The sequence below is a fragment of the Juglans regia genome, chromosome 10 (assembly GCF_001411555.2).
Source record: "Juglans regia cultivar Chandler chromosome 10, Walnut 2.0, whole genome shotgun sequence".
Lineage (NCBI taxonomy): Eukaryota > Viridiplantae > Streptophyta > Magnoliopsida > Fagales > Juglandaceae > Juglans > Juglans regia.
In genome coordinates, this window is record NC_049910.1 from 3,480,720 (window position 1) to 3,498,947 (window position 18,228).

An 18,228-nucleotide genomic window follows, 5' to 3' on the forward strand; every position below is an offset into this window, starting at 1 on the left:
CATGCCTTCAGCTCCCGGTCCCGGTCCACAATTCCTTGACTGTTCGTGGCTGTAAAACCACCCTTAAGGAAGAGATGCACTTAGTTAAAAACTTGGTAAAAACTCTAGCGCTCTCTCTCTCTCTCTCTCTCTCTCTATATATATATATAGATGAATGCTTTTATGGTGATCAACACGTGAGAATTAATATGACTAGAGAAGTAGTTTGGAGACTATCCTGTTTATCCGCGCGCACTCTAACCTCCCCATGCAGGAAGCTTAAGAAAATGCTTCTTTAATGGTGCCAAATATAGGAGAAACCAAGCCAACAGGAGTAAGCCTTCAAGGTCCCTCAAAACGTTCCAGCACTCCATACTCCCAAGTTGATATTAGCATAGAATACTGGAAGCCTTTGAGGGAAGTTGGAGACTTCCCCAAAACTTGTTATTTCCATACACACCTACGTGCAGAGGTTTTATTATATATATACATGGACGGATAGGAAAAATATCCCACCCCGCATATAATTTTCTTCTCGGGGCAAGCTGGATGCAATCGAATACCCCCAATCAACATCACCATCTGTCACATATTCACGGATGCTGCATTACATTATTATGGATAATTGATATCCTTATACCTCACTTACAATTGTTTTACTATCTAATTTTTTTTTTCTCATTTTTTTTTAAATTTAGATTAAAAATATCAGAACATGATTTTTTTTATAATTCAAAAGAAAATAAATTCAATCAATTAACATAATTATGTAATTTAATTAAAAATAAATTTAATTTTATACAAATTGACATTCTTCTAGATAATATAAGAAGATTATATTTTGAAAATTTCAATCTAAATTCAAATAATAAAGAGAAAAAAAAAATTAATAGTAAGATAATAGTAAATAAGATGTTGGGTATATTAACTTTTCACTATTCTAGATTGTTGTCCTATTACGGATCATCAAAGTCAATGCCAAAAAAAGTAAGTGTAGTTACTGTCCATTGCCCGAAAAGATTTTATGTTTTTTTTTTTCATTTATCTGCATCATCTGTATTCTGTGGTCAGGCCAACATCTTTGTGGGGGAATAATTAAAGAGTGGGTGGGTTATCTTTGGTGGCTAATTCCCCATGCGAAGGGTCAGTGGAATTTGGATTGGAGGGAATGTCCAATAGTTTGTCCAATTTAAAGTCAAAACTTTTTGTAACTCTCTCTCTTATAAGTATCGGAAGATAAAAGCTAGAACAAAAAAGGTCACTAGCTGGCTATATCTTCCATGATCTCCATTTTTATCTCTATCTTAAACAGTCAGCATAAAGATTTATTCGGTAATGAAAAATAATGACGACAACGCCGCCGGGAAAGAACAATGTGAAATGGAGCGCCACAAACAAGCATTTCGTCCTAGAGATACCCATCACCCAAGTCCCTAGCACCAAATATTTTCCATGTCGAAATAAACATTTTCCATGTCAAAATAATTGAAAGAGAGATGTGAAGAAATTTATGAGTCTAACTCATCTCATAAAATCAGTATTAATAAGAGATGATTACTCATTTCTTATAGACATGTCCAATACCTTGTCCACAGATAATATAAAATTATTCTTCAACACCCTTCCTCACGTGCAGACCAGTATTTTTTTCTAGTTCTTGTCACGTAATAAGTAGTGTGGGCTTCTATTCGTCTTGGGACAGACTTGATGTCATGAATAAATTTATGGAACTAACTCATCTCATAAAACCGATTCTAATAAAAGATGATTGCTCATTCTTTATAAATATGTCCAAGACTTTGTCCACAATCAATATAAAATTATTCCTTATCGCGAGAGAGAGAGAGAGAGGAATGTTCTACTGCCCGCAAAGAACATACCCAAATAGATCATTTGAATTTAAATGGGCAACTCGGACCTTTTTGTTTGACTTAGCAAGAGGGGCATATATCAAGGCTAAGAAATTCCTTCGATCCTCACCACTAACAATTCTTTTTCAAGTGGAAGTGTACAGATGATCATATAATATATAGTATTGTACGTATAATCTATCTTTGTAAAGGCTCTTAAATCTGATCCGATTCTTTGGGATATCCTATCTTTATTTATGAGTTTTCGAAAAGGAGAGATTTTGCAAAGTAATTTTAAAGAAAATTACAGTACAGGTTCTCGAGGTTAGACATTTTTTCAAACTGATCTTTAAGATTGTATTAGTTTCACAAAAATCATAAGGGGTAGTTTCATATACTAAAATGATCCTTCCTTTCAAACTCTATCGTATAGAAAATGCTAACGTGGACTGATGAAAAAAGACAGCGACACGAGTGATCCAGAAAACTGAAGCCCTGGTTGTGCTTGCATCGATTATTGAGCACGCAATTCGAGATTATCTACTCCTCTATATATATCTCTATGCTTCAACTATAAGCTACCGAAGTGATCATCGTACCAAATTCACCCAGAAAACCCCAGAATTCTACTTTGGTTTTGGAGTAGTGAGCGATGATGTTTGGGAACCATGAAAGTGGGGACAAAAACAACCAAAAAAAAAAAAAAAGAGGAAAAGAAATAGAAACTGTCGATAAGGTATTGGTCCTTTTGCAATTGGTCTTCGACTATCCATGAAAACGTTTGGAGAAAGTCAGAGGGCCAATTACGTGTCAGAAAAGAGTTTCCAAGTTTTTCTTTGTTTGTCTTGCTGGGAAACTCAGCACTCATGCATGGATTTGTTTGTTAGATACATTAGTCACCAACTGGAATTGGCCATCTCATTACCCTCTCTTCGGAGTCCGGTCGACCCAACTTCATCTTCACTAGTTGGTCGAAGTGTTGCAGAACGGAAATATATGAATCTACAGCAACCCAACAGAAAAAGGAGGAAAAAAAAAAAAAACGCACATGGATCAAAGGGGAGTTAAAATTTTGGTTCATAAATTTTTATGAAAAATATAATTTCAGCCTAACATATAACTAATTTGCAATATGCCATATTGTTGCGTACTGGAGCATAGTTTTTTTTTTTGAGTTGGGCTACTTTACCGCCCAGAGTAGCCCGCTCACTTCGACCACTAGTTGATTTTGCAACTTTTTTAAAATTTTTTAATATATTTAAAAAATTAAAAAAATACACCAATATACTTAAAATCATTTTTTTAATCATTAAGTAAAAAAAAAAAAAACCCGAGCAATCAAGTATAATGGTAAGAAATTGTGGACAAAGTAGTTTTTTTTTTTTAATAGAAGAATGTTTTATTAAAAACAATCCAAACTTACATCATAGAATCAGACTAAATAATCTGTGTAATACAATCAGGATATGAATCCCACCAAATTATCAAGTCATCAACATTCCATGCATGTTTTGCCATTCTATGAGCTGCTTCTTTGCCGAGATGTCCAATCTGTTGTATGGTACATCTAGCTATCAGTTTCATAAGCTTCTTTACCTCATAAACCATATTGCCTAGTAAAGACCTTGATTCTCCCTCTTTCAGCACCTCAGTCACCATAATTAAAGAGTCACTTTCAATATGGAGTTCAAGTATGCCTAGGGGTATACTCAGTTGTAATCCTCTCAAAATAGCAGGCATTTCAATCTCTAAAGGGTCATTAATCTCATGTTCTTTCTTATTGGCAGAGAAAATAACTCCTCCCCTTTCATCTCTTAGTACCATCCCCACTCTTGCTCGATTCTGATCATAAAGACTGCCCCATCCACATTCAGTTTTAGCACCCCAAGAGGAGGAGGTAACCAGCTGCAGCTTGTCATTTTTCCTTGCTTCTGCTGCTCTTGAACTTCCTTATGTGCCTGATAAAGTGACAGCCTTTTTTGCCACCTGTATAGAATTCAATATCTTATCTTCATACACTTTCTGCTTCCTTCGATACCACATACCGCTTGCTATCAGAAAAAAACTTTTCCAATTCTCCATTGTTTCCTCTAAGCATCACCTTCTGTGCAAGCTGTATTAAATCAGCTTTCTCTACCAGCCCTATTAAATTATTGAATTGATTAGACCAATAAGCTCTTATGGATGGACAGTAGAGTAGAGCATGATCCACATCTTCTTCTTCTTCTTCATTACACCACTTACAAAAGGCCTCCACAATTACTTTTCGATGTTTTAAATTCTTTAGAGTAGGAATCATTGTTTTAAATACCGTACCAGCCACTGGTCTGGTATAGGTATTACATATATTTCATACCGGCCCAAATACAGGTCGTACCGACCGATATTTCGGCCTTTAATTTTTTTTTTTTCTTCTTCTTCTCCTTTTTTTTTCCCAAACTGCAAGCTCATTTTTTGATCCCTACTTCAGACTATCCTATTTATAATTTATAATTTATATATATGTATTTATATATATGTATTTATATATAATTTATTCATATATAGACTATTATTTTAGAATATAATTATTCATATATCGACTATCCCGAAATGGTACACGAAATGGTACTGGTATCGAAATATTTTTTTCCAGTACCTTGACCGGTACGATGTTCTTTATGGTATTCAAAACTTTGGTAGGAATCCCATTTCTGCAGGCTCTCCATGCACAAACTTTAACTCTGTTGGGGACCTTCATCTTCCATATCTTTTGCCACAACTTTCTTTGATTCTCAGCATCTGAACACTCACCATCATATATTGATTGTCTAAGTGTATGAAAAAAAACGATATGCACTTTTAACACTACAAACTCCATTTTTTTCACGCTCCCTAATGAGACAATTTGGTCTGCTTTTAGAACTTAGTAAAATCTCCAGGACTTCTGCTGCTTCTCGAGGATGTATAACTCTTCTAATCTTTTCCACATCCCACCACTTAGTGTTAGTATCAATGAGACTTTCCACGGTTGCATTTGCTTGATCTACTGGAACATTAGTAGAAATTAGAATGAGCTTGTGATCTGGCAACCAGAAATCGGTCCAAATGTTAATAGAATTTTCGTTTCCCCACTCTCCATCTGTAGCCTTGCAACAAACTTATTTTTGCCTCCCGTATGCCTTTCCACTCATAAGAGGGAGCTGCACCTAATCTTGGCTCCCTAAAGCTAGTATTTGGAAAATACTTAGAATTGAAGACATTGTGCATCAATGTAGACTCTTCTGTTAAGATTTTCCAACCCTGCTTAGCTAATAGTGCCAAATTGAAAGTTTGTAAGTCCTTAAACCTCATGCCTCCACTTCTTTTTGACTCACACTTCTTTCAACTCATCCATATGATTTTATTCTCTTTCTTCTTTTGGCCCCACGAGAGTTTTACCATCATATTTTTGAATTCAACACATAGGGTGGTAGGGAGTTTGAAGCAGCTCATTGTGTATGTTGGAATGGATAAAGCCATTGATTTAATCAGAACTTCCTTACCCCATTGAGATAATAGTTTGTCCTTCCATCCCTGGAGTTTTTCCTTCCATCCCTGGAGTTTTGTGCAAACCTTGTGCTTCAAATATGAGAAAGCCTTCTTCTTTCCTCTACCAAGCATGAGAGGAAGTCCTAAGTATTTCTCATATTGTTGGTAGTTATGCACACCCCAAAACTCCATGATCTCTTCTTGTTGACTGTGAGAGACATCTTTGTTGAAAACCATAGAGGTTTTTTTCTTTATTCAACTTTCCTGAGGGCTGCTCATAGATATTCAAAAGATGTTGAATGTTTAAGTTGGTCTGCATATTTGCCCTACAAAAAAGAACATTGTCATCTGCAAACAAAATGTGATTTATCCTTGGTGCCCTCTTGCATATTTTTAGTCCCTAGATTTGCTTATTCAACTCAGCTTGATGTAGTAAGGAAATCAATCCTTCAGTGCACAATAGAAAAAGATAAGGAGATATGGGGTCCCCTTGTCTTAGACCTCGAGTTGGATAAATGGGACCTTTAGGTTCTCCCCATTCACTAAGATAGAAAAAGAAACTGTAGTTACACACAACATCACCAATTTCACCAAACTCATCAAAACCCATCTTCTTCATCACTTTTTTTAAGAAACTCCACTCAACTCTGTTATAGGCCTTACTCATATTGAGTTTCAAAGACATAAAACCTACTTTGCAGTTCTCTTTTGCCTTAGATAATGAATTATTTCATAGACAACAATGACATTATCTGTAATGAGCCTCCTTAGTACAAATGCACTTTGTGTATGTGATATCACACTTGATAATATACCTTTTAAGTCTGTTTGCAAGAACCTTTGAGATCAACTTGTATATGACATTACATAGACTTATTTAGGGGTGGGCAGTGGTGCTTCGCACCTTGCTACCCTGCCCCCATCCATCCCGTCCTGCATCTAGAGCCCCTAGCTGCCAGCCCCCCGCCCCACCCCCACTTACATTTGTATATATAAATATATATTAAAATTTGTTAGACTTGTTTACAAAGTATGCACTAACAAATTTAAAAACTACATAATTTAAAAACTAATACACTACAACTTATACAAAATATGCACTAGCAAATTTAAAAATTATTTAGTTTTTAAATTATAGTCATATTTACAAATTTTAATTTACAATTTAGGTCTAAAAATGTATTTTTAATAACTTTTGGACTTAGGAATTATTTTTAAACTTAGTGAAATGAAGTATATTTTTTAAGTAGACTGAGGCGGGGGGGATTGGGTATCATCCTTACACCCCACCCCTTCATCCCGGGGGCGGGGGACGGGGGTGAAAATCCCATCCCCGCCCCATGCGGGGAGGGGTGTGGGGAAGGGGTGGTCCCGCCCTGTAGGGGGTGGGTAGCACCCCTAGACTTATTGGTCTGAAATTAGAAATGACCTCATGCCTTTCTTTTTAGGAATCAAAGTGATGAAGGTGTGATTAACCTCTTGTGGAAACATACCATTGTTGAAAGCCTTTAACACAACATTTGTCACTTCCTTACCCACCACAACCTAGTATTTTTGGAAAAAAATAGGGGTCATACCATCAGGCCTGGGTTTTAGTAGGGTTTCTTTGTCTTACAACTAAATTGACTTCTTCTGCAGTGAAAATTTGAATTAACCTCTCATTCATCTCATGGTTTACTCTGCTTGCAAGTCCCTTTAAAAAATTTATCTCAAAACTAAATGAAATGAGATAGAATGAGATGATATCTCTTTAACACCACCAAAATCGAGAACTTATAACGCCACTATAGCGACTTTAGAAATTTTGTTTGGCTGACATGTCTATATTCTTAACATCAGAGCTAAAAAATTGTGTGTGGAATACAGTTAACAGCTATTTGCTATATTCCAAATTCTACCTTTTGCATTAGGTTAATAATAAATATCATTAGGCTCAGTTTTGATACACAAAATATATCATTTCATCATTATAATTTTTTTAAACTCTCACACAAAATATAATAAATAATTTAACATTTTCAAATATAAAAATAAAATTATATTATAACAATATTTTATTCAACTTAAAACAAAACATCTCATCTGAAATGCGTAATCAAATCAGACTATGTTGACCATAAACCAGTCCATCACCATTTGAACGAGCTGATTATTACCTTTAATATAGGATTTGAATTTGTGTGGTTTTTTAGCCGATCGACTGAGCTACAAAGTCGTGAAACGCAAATAATAACACATTTTCTTTGCCTCTGAATTACCATTCATTTTATAATAATGTGCATCCCAACTTGTTTTCATTAAGTTTAAAAAAACTTATGATAATGATAATGTCTTTAAGCGAAATAAAATTAAAAAAAAAACTCTTAAAATTAAAAAAAAAATTAATCTAAATTGTGAGTAATTAAAAAAGAGTGATGTGTACTTGCAAATATGAATTTATAAAAGACAAATGATATTTACAGTTATAGAGTGCGCAAGTGCACATTGTTTTTAAAAAAAAAAGTGATTCACATGAAAAAATAATTTTTTAATAATAGACTTCATTTTCTTTAAAAAAAAGTGTGCAATAGTTTAAGAAGAATAAAATAAAATAAAATAAAATATAGTTTGGTGTGTAGGATGATGAGTAGCAAAATTCGATCAAATTATACCTCGTGGATGTTGTGTAATGTAAAGACCTTCAAAGAGAATGATTCTAAATATATACTACCTTGATTTCTTTTATGGTAACTTGTAAAATGCAAAAATTTCGAGAAATACTCTAAGCACAAAGTGATTACACAAAAAATAATGCTAGAAATTGATGTGGTTTATTAGATTGTAAATTTATTTTTATTGTAAATCAGATCTGACAAATCACATGAAATTACATCAATTTATGAAATTACTTTTGTGCATCCCTTTATAGCAAACTATTCAACCAAAGGAGGGGCCCTATGCTCTCTACTCACATAAACGTGGTTCAACATTAGGTTCTCGCAACAACAAGTCTCGTTTCTCAGGGACGTCGAAAGGCTCTGGTCCTACTTCTTCCCAATTTCGACAACCATTACCTTACTTGCCATCCTCATCACCAGCTGCTGCTTCTTCTACCTCTCGGTCTTGGTCCCCATGTCAGATTTGCAAACGAGAAGGACATCAAGCACTGGACTGTTTTATTCGCATGAACTACTCATTTCAAGGACGTCATCCTCCAATTGATTTAGCTGCTATGGTTGTTGAGGCTAATACCACTTATCTCAATCAACATCAATGGTATGCTGACAACAGTGCTAATATTCATGTTACCTTAGATATTGCTAATCTTGCAACCTCTCATCCTTATAAAGGTGATGACTCCATGGGCGTAGGTAACGGGACATGTTTGACCATATTTCACACTAGCACTGCTTCCATTAAAACTCTATCTACTCTCACTTTAAATAAAGTTGCTTATTGTCCTCAAGCTTCTGCTCATCTCCTTTCTATTAATAAATTTGGCAAAGATAATAATGTTCTCCTTGAGCTCATTGGTTCTAATTTTTCTGTGAAGGACATCCTGACGGGGGACATGCTTCTGACGGGGCCATGTGATAATGAATTGTATCCGATCAACCTTCGTCAACTCTTTTCATCCAAATTTCATGCTCTCACCATGACTGTTGGTGTCGAGGCTTCTACCTCCACTTGACATTGTCGTTTGGGACACCCTTCCACAACAACTCTACATCGTGTCATTTCTAATTTTTTTCTTCCAGTTAGTGATTCCATAAATAAATAGGTCATTTGTGTGTCTTGTCAACTCGGCAAATCTAAACAATTGCCATTTTCGGATTCTTCAAGAAAGTTGACTACTCCCCTGGAAATAATTCATTCCGATGTCCCTTATCATATGAGTCCTAGAATTTCATTTTCCCATGATTTTTGCCAATCCGATGTACTTGTACTTGTTGAAAGCCGTCATCATCTTCGATCAAACTCCTCGGGTTTGAGTTCGAGCATCGATTTCGACTTTTGTGTTCATCGTGAGAGTTTCGATCAAGAATCTTCTGCTGTGGACGAGCTTTTCTCCTATGGGAAAATTCTTCCCACTGAAATCAAGAAAAAGGTCACTCCCATTAAGCGAAGGGATCAGTTTGGTTCTCGTCCTCCATTTTCCACCACCATGAGGCATGAGCTATGTGTGACATTTCAAAGCAAGAGCGCCATGGAAAGCAAGGGTGTAGGTACTGAAGTGGATCATGATCAGAAGCAGAGCTCCAAGTCCTTTTGGCATTTAATTTATGCGGAGTAGTAGCTATGGTAGTGGATACGGAATGAGCTTCTGCCCTTTACGACCACTTCTATCTCGGAGCAACTCAACAGGATCTGCAGCAAATCTCAAGCGAGCCCCATTGCCAAATGATGCTCAAGAGTCAAAATCCTAAGCAGAATACTTCTCATAATATTAATGTGGTGGAAGTTTGACCTTAAGTGGAACGTTTCAACATAAGCATCTCTTTTGAAAATTCCAACACCCCCACGATTCCATGAATCCATTTCGTCAAAGGCCACCAGTTTCCTTATGATGCCTGATAGGAATTGGAAAGCCACACATCCCCACCTCGTCAATTCCTTTTCTATATAAGCTTATTTCCAATCTCTCTCGATCTTCTCTCTCTCTCTCAAAATGCATACCCATCTATTCCCAGCTCCAGCCACTTTCTTCTTCATCATATCAGCAATAACCTTAGTCCAATTTCCAGTACCATCTGTGCACGTTGTTGATGATGATCAGCGATACCTCAACTGCAGTGAAACCTTTGCATGTGCGGGTATTTCGGACATCGGTTATCCTTTCTGGGGATCAAATCGGCCTGAATATTGTGGGTACCCGGGTTTCGAGTTGAACTGCAGCGGCAATCTCCTGCAGCTTTATGTCGCGGACATGTATTACCGAGTTCTTGAAATCAATAGCGCGGCACGGAGTCTCAAGGTTGCTAGAGTGGATTACTGGAACACGACTTGTCCTTCTACTTATGATAATACAACCATAGATCGCAGTACCCTCTTTTCTCATACTTCAGCTACTGCCAACCTGAAGCTCTACTACCATTGCCCTACTACTTCACCTCTTCTTCCAACTCAAACGGCGGAAGGTTTTTCGTTTAATTGCGCCGAAGACGCTAATGGCTTTACCAATTGCTATTCGAGCAACTCCTTGTTTGCAAGCACGTTATTGGGGTTGTGCGAGAATAACGTTAGTGTTCCAGTAACTGAAGCAGGCACTATAACTACTGAAGATGCACTGAAGGAAGCTATTGATGGTGGGTTCACGGTGGGGTGGAATGCAAATAACAACATGTGCAATAGATGTGATGGGTCCGGTGGGCGGTGATAAGGATCAAGCTCAAACCGTAACAACTAATATTCAAAATATTTAGATTACCGAAAGATATTGAGGTCTGGTGTTTAAGCTCATACCGTAACAACTAATATTCAAAATATTCAGATTGCCGAAAGATTCTGAGGTCTGGTGTTTGGCATGTTGACTATGCTTCTCTGTTTCTCTTCACGTCGTTCTTCCACAATTATCTTGTACACTTATATTTGAATTCTTGTAAAGCTTATCTCTTGTAATAGACTTTAGTTATATATATGAATGAGGAAACACACGTCTCTGGTAAGTGATTCCAGAGTTATTTCAATTCTTTCATGGTATGAGAGAATCCTATAGCTAACGCTTCTAACGATCCTATGGCTGCTGCTACAGATTCTTCGTTGTCTTCCGCTGTCTTTCATCTTCCAGCTCAAGTTATTTCCATCAAACTTGATGGAACTAACTTCCTTGCCCGGAGTGCCCAATTGATTCCTCTGTTTCGGAGCTATGGACTCATGGCAATCGTTGATGGTTCCGATTTGTGTCCTCCTCAATTTTCTAGCGATGCACAAAAGGAACAAGGTATCCTTAATTCTGCTTATATGGCATGGCTGTATAAGGACCAAATGGTGCTTGGCTGGGTTATTTCTTCTTTGTCTCCTATGATGGTCTCCACCATTTATGGCCTTGAGACTTCTCGGCTTGCTTGGCAAGCCCTTGGCGCACGATTTGCTGCCCCCTCAACTTCTCGCATTTCTCTTATCAAGCGGAAGTTGCAGTCTTTATAGCAAGGTTCTTTGTCTTGCCAAAAGTTCTTGGATGAAGTCAAGTCTCTTGCTGATGAATTATCTGCTGTTGGGAAGCCTATTGATGATTTGGATTTAATTTTATCTATTCTCAATGGTCTCAATTCTTCATTTCATTCCTTTGTAACTACGTATATGCTCCTTTCTAAGGAGAAATCTATGCCATTTTCAGATTTTCATGCAGAATTGCTGAACTATGACCTTATGCAAAAATTTCATAGCCAATCCCTTTAATCTGAAGCAGGTTCCTATGCTCTCTTTTCGCATAAACCTGGCTCTAAAACAGGTTCTCGCCACAACAATAATAAATCTCGCTTCTTAGGGGCATCTAAAGGTTCGGGTAATGCTTCTTCCCAGTTTCGGCAGCCACTACCTCACCTACCAATTACACCTGCAATTGCGCTTGCTTTTTCTGAGTCTCGCTCTCACTCCCCTTGTCAAATCTGCAAACGAGAGAGACATCAGGCCTTAGACTGTTTTAATCGAATGAATTACTCATTTCAGGGATGTATCCTCCTACTAAATTAGCTGCTATGGTTGCTGAGGCTAATATGACCTATCTAAATCAGCATCAATGGTATGCGGATAGTGGTGCTAATCTTCATGTTACATCAGACCTTGCTAATCTTGCAACTTCTCAACCTTATGAAGGTGATGATTCCATGGGTGTCGGTAACGGGACATGTTTGACTATATCTTGCACTGGCAATGCTTCTATTAAAACTTTATCTTCTACTCTTGCTTTAAATAATGTTGCTTATTGTCCTGAAGCTTCTGCTCATCTTCTCTCTATCAATAAATTCTGTCAAGATCATAATGTTCTTTTTGAACTCACTGGTTCTAATTTTTCTGTGAAGGACCTCCTGACGAGGGACACGCTCTTGAAGGGACCAAGTGACAATGGATTGCACCCGATCAACCTTCGTCAACTATTTTCCTCGCCATATCATGCTCTCACAATGACTGTTGGCGTCAAGGCTCCTACCTCCACTTGGCATTGTCGTCTGGGACATCCTTCTGCAGAAATTCTTCATCATGTCATTTCCAATTTTTCTCTTCCAGTTAGTGATTCAATAAATAAAAAGTCAGTTTGTGTGTCGTGTCAACTAGGCAAGTCGAAACAGTTGCCTTTCTTTGACTCTTCAAGAGAATCAACTACTCCTCTTGAAATAATTCATTCTGATGTCTGGTCCACTTCCACTCCTTCCTTGAGTGGTCGTCGTTATTATGTAATTTTTATTGATGACTTCACTCATTTTTGTTGGATGTTCCCTATTTCAAATAAATCCGATGTTTATTCTACATTTGTTAAATTCAAGCTTTTAGTGGAAAAACAATTTAAATCCACCGTTAGACAAATGATGCTCAAGAGTCAAAATCCTAAGCAGAATACTTCTCATAATATTAATGTGGTGGAAGTTTGACCTTAAGTGGAACGTTTCAACATAAGCATCTCTTTTGAAAATTCCAACACCCCCACGATTCCACGAATCCATTTCGTCAAAGGCCACCAGTTTCCTTATGATGCCTGATAGGAATTGGAAAGCCACACATCCCCACATCGTCAATTCCTTTTCTATACGCTTGCTTCCAATCTCTCTCGATCTTCTCTCTCTCGATCTTCTCTCTCTCTCTCTCTCAAAATGCATACCCATCTATTCCCAGATCCGGCTACTTTCTTCTTCATCATAATAGCAATAACCTTAGTCCAATTTCCAGTACCATCTGTGCACGCTGTTGATGATGAGTGGTACCTCACCTGCAGCGAAACCTTGGCATGTGCGGGTATTAATTCGGACATCGGTTATCCTTTCTGGGGATCAAATCGGCCTGAATATTGTGGTTACCCGGGTTTCCAGTTGAACTGCAGCGGCGATCTCCCGCAGCTTAATGTCGCGGACATGTATTACCGAGTCCTTAACATCGATGACGCGGCGAAGAGTCTCAAGGTTGCTAGAGTGGATTACTGGAACACGACTTGTCCTGCTACTTACGCTAATACAAGCATAGATAGCAGTACCCTCTTTTCTCATTCTCCAGCTACTACCAACCTGACGCTCTACTACCAGTGCCCTGCACCTACTCAGCCGGCGGATGGTTTTTCGTTTACTTGTGCCGGAGACGCTGACGACTTTGCCAATTGCTATTCCAGCAACTCCTTGTTTGCAAGCACGTTATTGGGGGTGTGCCAGTACAACGTAAAAGTTCCAGTAGTAACTGAAGCTGCAGGCACTTTAAGTACTGAAGATGCACTGAAGGAAGCTATTAATGGTGGCTTCACGGTGGGGTGGAATGCAGATAACAGCATGTGCGATAGATGTGATGGGTCCGGTGGGCGGTGTGGGTTCAACAGCAGCACGAATACTTTCGCTTGCCACTGTATAACTGGGTCTTTTCCATCAACGTGTGATGAAATATCAGATGGTAAGTATCCATTTCGCTGGTTAATTTATTTGATCGGTAGCTACCTTTTTCATTTTTTACTCTCTCGTACTGCTTGAATGAATAAATCAAGAAAACTTCTCAATACCAGAGGATTAATTAAGAAATTAATTAGATCAAACATTTAGGAAAAACTGATCCGAACTCGTTTGCTGGGCGCGGATATATAGTCTTAAATCGTATATGCCAAACATTCATGAACATTAGCAGTGACCTTGTCAAAATTAGACTAAAATTTATTTTTATAAAATTAGGCTTTAGCTAACGACATTTTAAATGAAAATTTGAGAATAATTGCTAAAGTTTCTTCCATTCCCATTACCATGCAATTAGTCCTTAATTTCCTGCTTTGGTCCCACGACAAACACTAGCTAGGTTGATCAATTCAAAACTACTCCAACTCGATTTGTGTATTAATTTCCACATTTATTCAATGCGTCGGAATATTAATTAACTTAATTCATTGACTAGTCGCGCTCTTCAATGTACAACTTTAATAAATTAATTAATATAGTATGAATGATCAAAATTCATGTTTCCATATATAGGATTATTTGCATTTCACGCGTCTGATCTCAAATGTTCTCAATTTTGTTGACCTTAAATATCCTCAAGTTGTAAGCATATGGGAAATTGTAGCATTTCGTGTATGATCAGTACAAAATTAATACAAAAATATAGAATTTTCCTTTAATTTTCGTCCCAGTCTAAACTCATGTTCCAAGCCCATGCTGTTCTTGGGCCTTGCCCTTAATTGGGAGTGCTCTGTACTAGCTGTCTGCTTTACTTTTACTAAAGGCATTCCACGGTCCACCCACAACATCAGAGAATCTTTTTCTATTCTTTTATTATTATTATTTTTCTTTCACTTTCCTTTATATTCTTTCTTTATATTCTATTAAAATATAAGTTTAGAATAAAAAAAATAAAGAATGAGTTAGGATGTTTACAGTTTGGGGAGCAACTGTATACACCATAAAATCAAGAGTCTTTTATTATAGAGAACCAGACGTAGCTCATTTTTCTTCCATTTTTATATTTTTTTCCTATAATTTAACCAAGGAGTAGGGACTACATATGAAGAAGCGGATGTGAATGCTTTATGAGAAACGATTGTAGCTCCCCAAAAATTAAAATCCCCCATGAGATTTCCTCCTGCATTGCTATATATTCTATCACACGTCCACTCTCATGCCTTTCTATATCATTTATAATAATTAATCTTCTTTTATATATAAAATCTTAAATTTTGGAAAAAATACGGATTTTGAAAAAATATTATCATTAAAAATGATAAATTTTGAAAATATTACAATTTTTAAGAGATAAATTATTAATTTTTTTCAAAATTATTAGAGATTAATAGTTCGAAACTCAAACAAAGGAGATTAAAGATAAATAACTGAATAGTTTAGAAAATGTAAAAAGAACTAAGTTAAAAAAATAGTAAAGAAAGAATAGAGAAATATTATTTTAATAGAATTGATAAAGAATAGGGATTGAGATGTAGAATGTTTTAAAAGGATGAATAAAATTTAAATAAAATTTGATGGAAGATGATTTTTAGCTAAAATTTAGAGAAATTTACTCATTTGGATGCTCTAAAGCAGCCTTAACTTTCTGTGTGTCCTTGTTGCAGGATCATCTACGAGGCTCAGTTGGTGGCTTATCATGACCATTGGTATGAAGATCAACATCATTTAAACGTTATAGTGATTTCTTTCTTTTCCGATACCACGATTAATTAATGATGCCCTGCTGAAATACTAACTTAAACCATTCTTTGCGTTATGATTTTCCCGTTATGATTTTCCAACTACAGGTTTGGCAGGGATTGCAGTTCTCTCTTTTGTGATTATCTGCAGTGTTAAGAGAGGATACTTATCAAATAATTCAATGGTCTGGTGGAACAAAGATGCAAAGAATGATCATTTCACTGCAGAGGAAATCCTAAGGAATTTTGGATCAATGGCCCCGAAGCGATATACTTATTCAGATGTGAAGAAACTGACCAACTCATTCAAACATAAAGTAGGACAAGGAGGATATGGTGTGGTATTCAAAGGGGAGCTACCTGATGGGCGTATTGTAGCAGTGAAAGTCTTGGGTGAGTCCAAAGGTAATGGAGAAGAATTTATAAATGAAGTGGCTAGCATTAGTAGAACATCACATGTCAATATAGTCAATCTTTTGGGTTTTTGCTATGAGAGGACTAAAAGAGCTCTAATCTATGAATTTGTGCAAAATGGATCTCTTGATAAGTTCATACATGAGAAAGGATCTTCAATCACAAATTGTTACTTGGACAGCAAGACCATGTTCCAAATTGTAGTTGGCATTGCTCGAGGACTAGAATATTTACACCGAGGTTGTAGGACTAGGATTCTGCATTTTGACATAAAACCTCACAATATACTTTTGGATGAGAATTTGTGCCCAAAAATCTCTGATTTTGGTCTTGCTAAACTATGCAAAACAAGAGATATCAGTATTGTGTCAATGACGGGCATGAGAGGAACTGTAGGATATATTGCCCCTGAAGTATTTAGTCGATACTTTGGTGGAGTCTCTCACAAGTCTGACGTCTACAGTTATGGCATGTTGGTTCTTGAAATGGTTGCGGGAAGGAAAAATCTTGATGATGGGGTACTCTCTCATGGTAGTGAAAATTATTTTCCTAACTGGATTTATGACAAACTTGAAAAGGGTGAGACTTATGATACTTCTGGGGATATTACAGGTGATGATCAAGACAACATGATAAAAAGGATGATAATGGTGAGTTTGTGGTGCATTCAGACCAATCCTTCAGATCGGCCATCAATGGGTAAGGTGATAGAGATGTTAGAATGTAACTCTGAATTACCTCAATTTCCACCAAAACCGTTCCTGAACTCTCCTACGAGGTCGGCTCAACATGATTCTTCCACCAGTACTACTTCGTAATATTCATAAAACTCCAACACCTAAAATGGATGGAACTGCATCACAGGATTCAGATTTTTTGAATGATCAAGTGATTGTGTTGACATTTCAATTTGGGGAGTGGTATTGTGCAAGAAATCTTCTTTGTTGGAAAAGAATGGATCCCAAATAAGGCAGGGGCGCTGTAAGATCAGCATTGTAAAAAATTACGTTTACTTCCTGTTTTTCACTTAATTTACAACATTGAGTTTGTGGTGCATTCAGACTAATCTTTCCGAGCGGCCATCCATAGAGTAAGGTGATATAGATGTTGGAAGATACCCTTCTTCAACCCAAGGGTTATACAATTTTTGTTTAAACCTTCCCTGAGTTCGCCTACATGCATGTAGGTCACCTCAAGATTCTTCCACAATTTTGTAATCGTTAATTATTCAACTTTGGACATGTTTGCAACTGCATCATGGTGGTGAAGAATTTTAGTTAAGAGGGTTGCCATGCATGATGACCTATCACTTAAATTTGCGGGCCTCGAGCCGGATGTCTCTTATGATTTGATTTCACACTCGGTCCTTAATTTAACCAAAAAACAAAAGAAAAGAAAAAAGATAAGGCCAAAGTCGATCACCTTGACAGGAACTTTTAATTTGGATACACAAATCTATCTTATTTCATTTCATTCTATTATTATAATTTTTTCAAATTTTTATATAAAATATAATAAATAATTTAATTTTTATAAATTTTAAAATAATAATAATTATTATTATATTATAATAATATATTATTTAATTTTTACAGAGTGAGGAAAGCGTTTTTGCTCATTTCTTGCTGGTCGGCCCATGCATAGCTGCATTCTCTGTATTTGAGTTTTCTGCCTAATCATTCATGTAAGATTTCTCTCACTCTCCAAAATATTTGGTGAATTTATGATTTGACGACTTTTTGTATACGGTAAGAGTACTGGTATTTCACAAATGACAGTTGTTATTCAAAATTTGGCTAGTAGCTCAAAAGTGGGCTGTACTAAAACGATCGATCATTAATCCAAATTCTGTCGTATAGAAAATGCTAACGTGGACAGATAAAAAAAGACAGCGACGTGTGTGATGAAGACAACGGACGACCTGGTTGTGCTTGAATCAATTCTCGAGCACCCAATTGAAGTTAGCTTTTGTTGTTAATATTAAATATTATTAATTTAATAATATTTTATTATTATATAAAAAGTAAATGACTAATTAAATTTAGAGAATGAGTTTAAATAGAATATATAAATATAAAAAAATATATATAATATTAACTAAATTTTAAAAATAAATTTAATTAATTCAATGAAAATACTCTTAATGTAATGATACCCCTTCCTACGGGTTAACAA

The 18,228-nt window shown here is 36.5% G+C and overlaps 3 protein-coding genes across 3 annotated transcripts; all 3 read left to right on the forward strand.

The window, feature by feature from the left end:
• Nucleotides 1-9,210: 9,210 nt before the first annotated feature.
• LOC109018112 lies at nucleotides 9,211-9,612 on the forward strand. The gene has a single exon (XM_019000300.1). The coding sequence runs from the start codon at nucleotides 9,211-9,213 to the stop codon at nucleotides 9,610-9,612; it is 402 nt and encodes a 133-aa protein (XP_018855845.1).
• Nucleotides 9,613-9,987: 375 nt separating this feature from the next.
• Nucleotides 9,988-10,695, forward strand: LOC109018111 (LEAF RUST 10 DISEASE-RESISTANCE LOCUS RECEPTOR-LIKE PROTEIN KINASE-like 2.1). The gene has a single exon (XM_019000299.1). It carries the CDS (start codon nucleotides 9,988-9,990, stop codon nucleotides 10,693-10,695), a length of 708 nt encoding a protein of 235 aa, XP_018855844.1.
• Nucleotides 10,696-13,770: 3,075 nt separating this feature from the next.
• Nucleotides 13,771-17,054, forward strand: LOC109017042 (PR5-like receptor kinase). Its single transcript, XM_018959882.2, has 3 exons — nucleotides 13,771-13,907; nucleotides 15,565-15,606; nucleotides 15,748-17,054. The coding sequence occupies exons 1-3, from the start codon at nucleotides 13,790-13,792 to the stop codon at nucleotides 16,869-16,871; spliced, it is 1,284 nt and encodes a 427-aa protein (XP_018815427.2). The 5' UTR covers nucleotides 13,771-13,789; the 3' UTR covers nucleotides 16,872-17,054.
• Nucleotides 17,055-18,228: the final 1,174 nt, after the last annotated feature.

Coding starts and splice junctions, on each gene's coding strand:
- LOC109018112 (XM_019000300.1), top strand. CDS start 9,211: ATGAGTCCTAGAATTTCATTTTCCCATGATTTTTGCCAATCCGATGTA.
- LOC109018111 (XM_019000299.1), top strand. CDS start 9,988: ATGCATACCCATCTATTCCCAGCTCCAGCCACTTTCTTCTTCATCATA.
- LOC109017042 (XM_018959882.2), top strand. CDS start 13,790: ATGTGCGATAGATGTGATGGGTCCGGTGGGCGGTGTGGGTTCAACAGC. Junction 13,908..15,564: donor GTGTGATGAAATATCAGATG/GTAAGTATCCAT, acceptor TCCTTGTTGCAG/GATCATCTACGAGGCTCAGT. Junction 15,607..15,747: donor GTGGCTTATCATGACCATTG/GTATGAAGATCA, acceptor TTCCAACTACAG/GTTTGGCAGGGATTGCAGTT.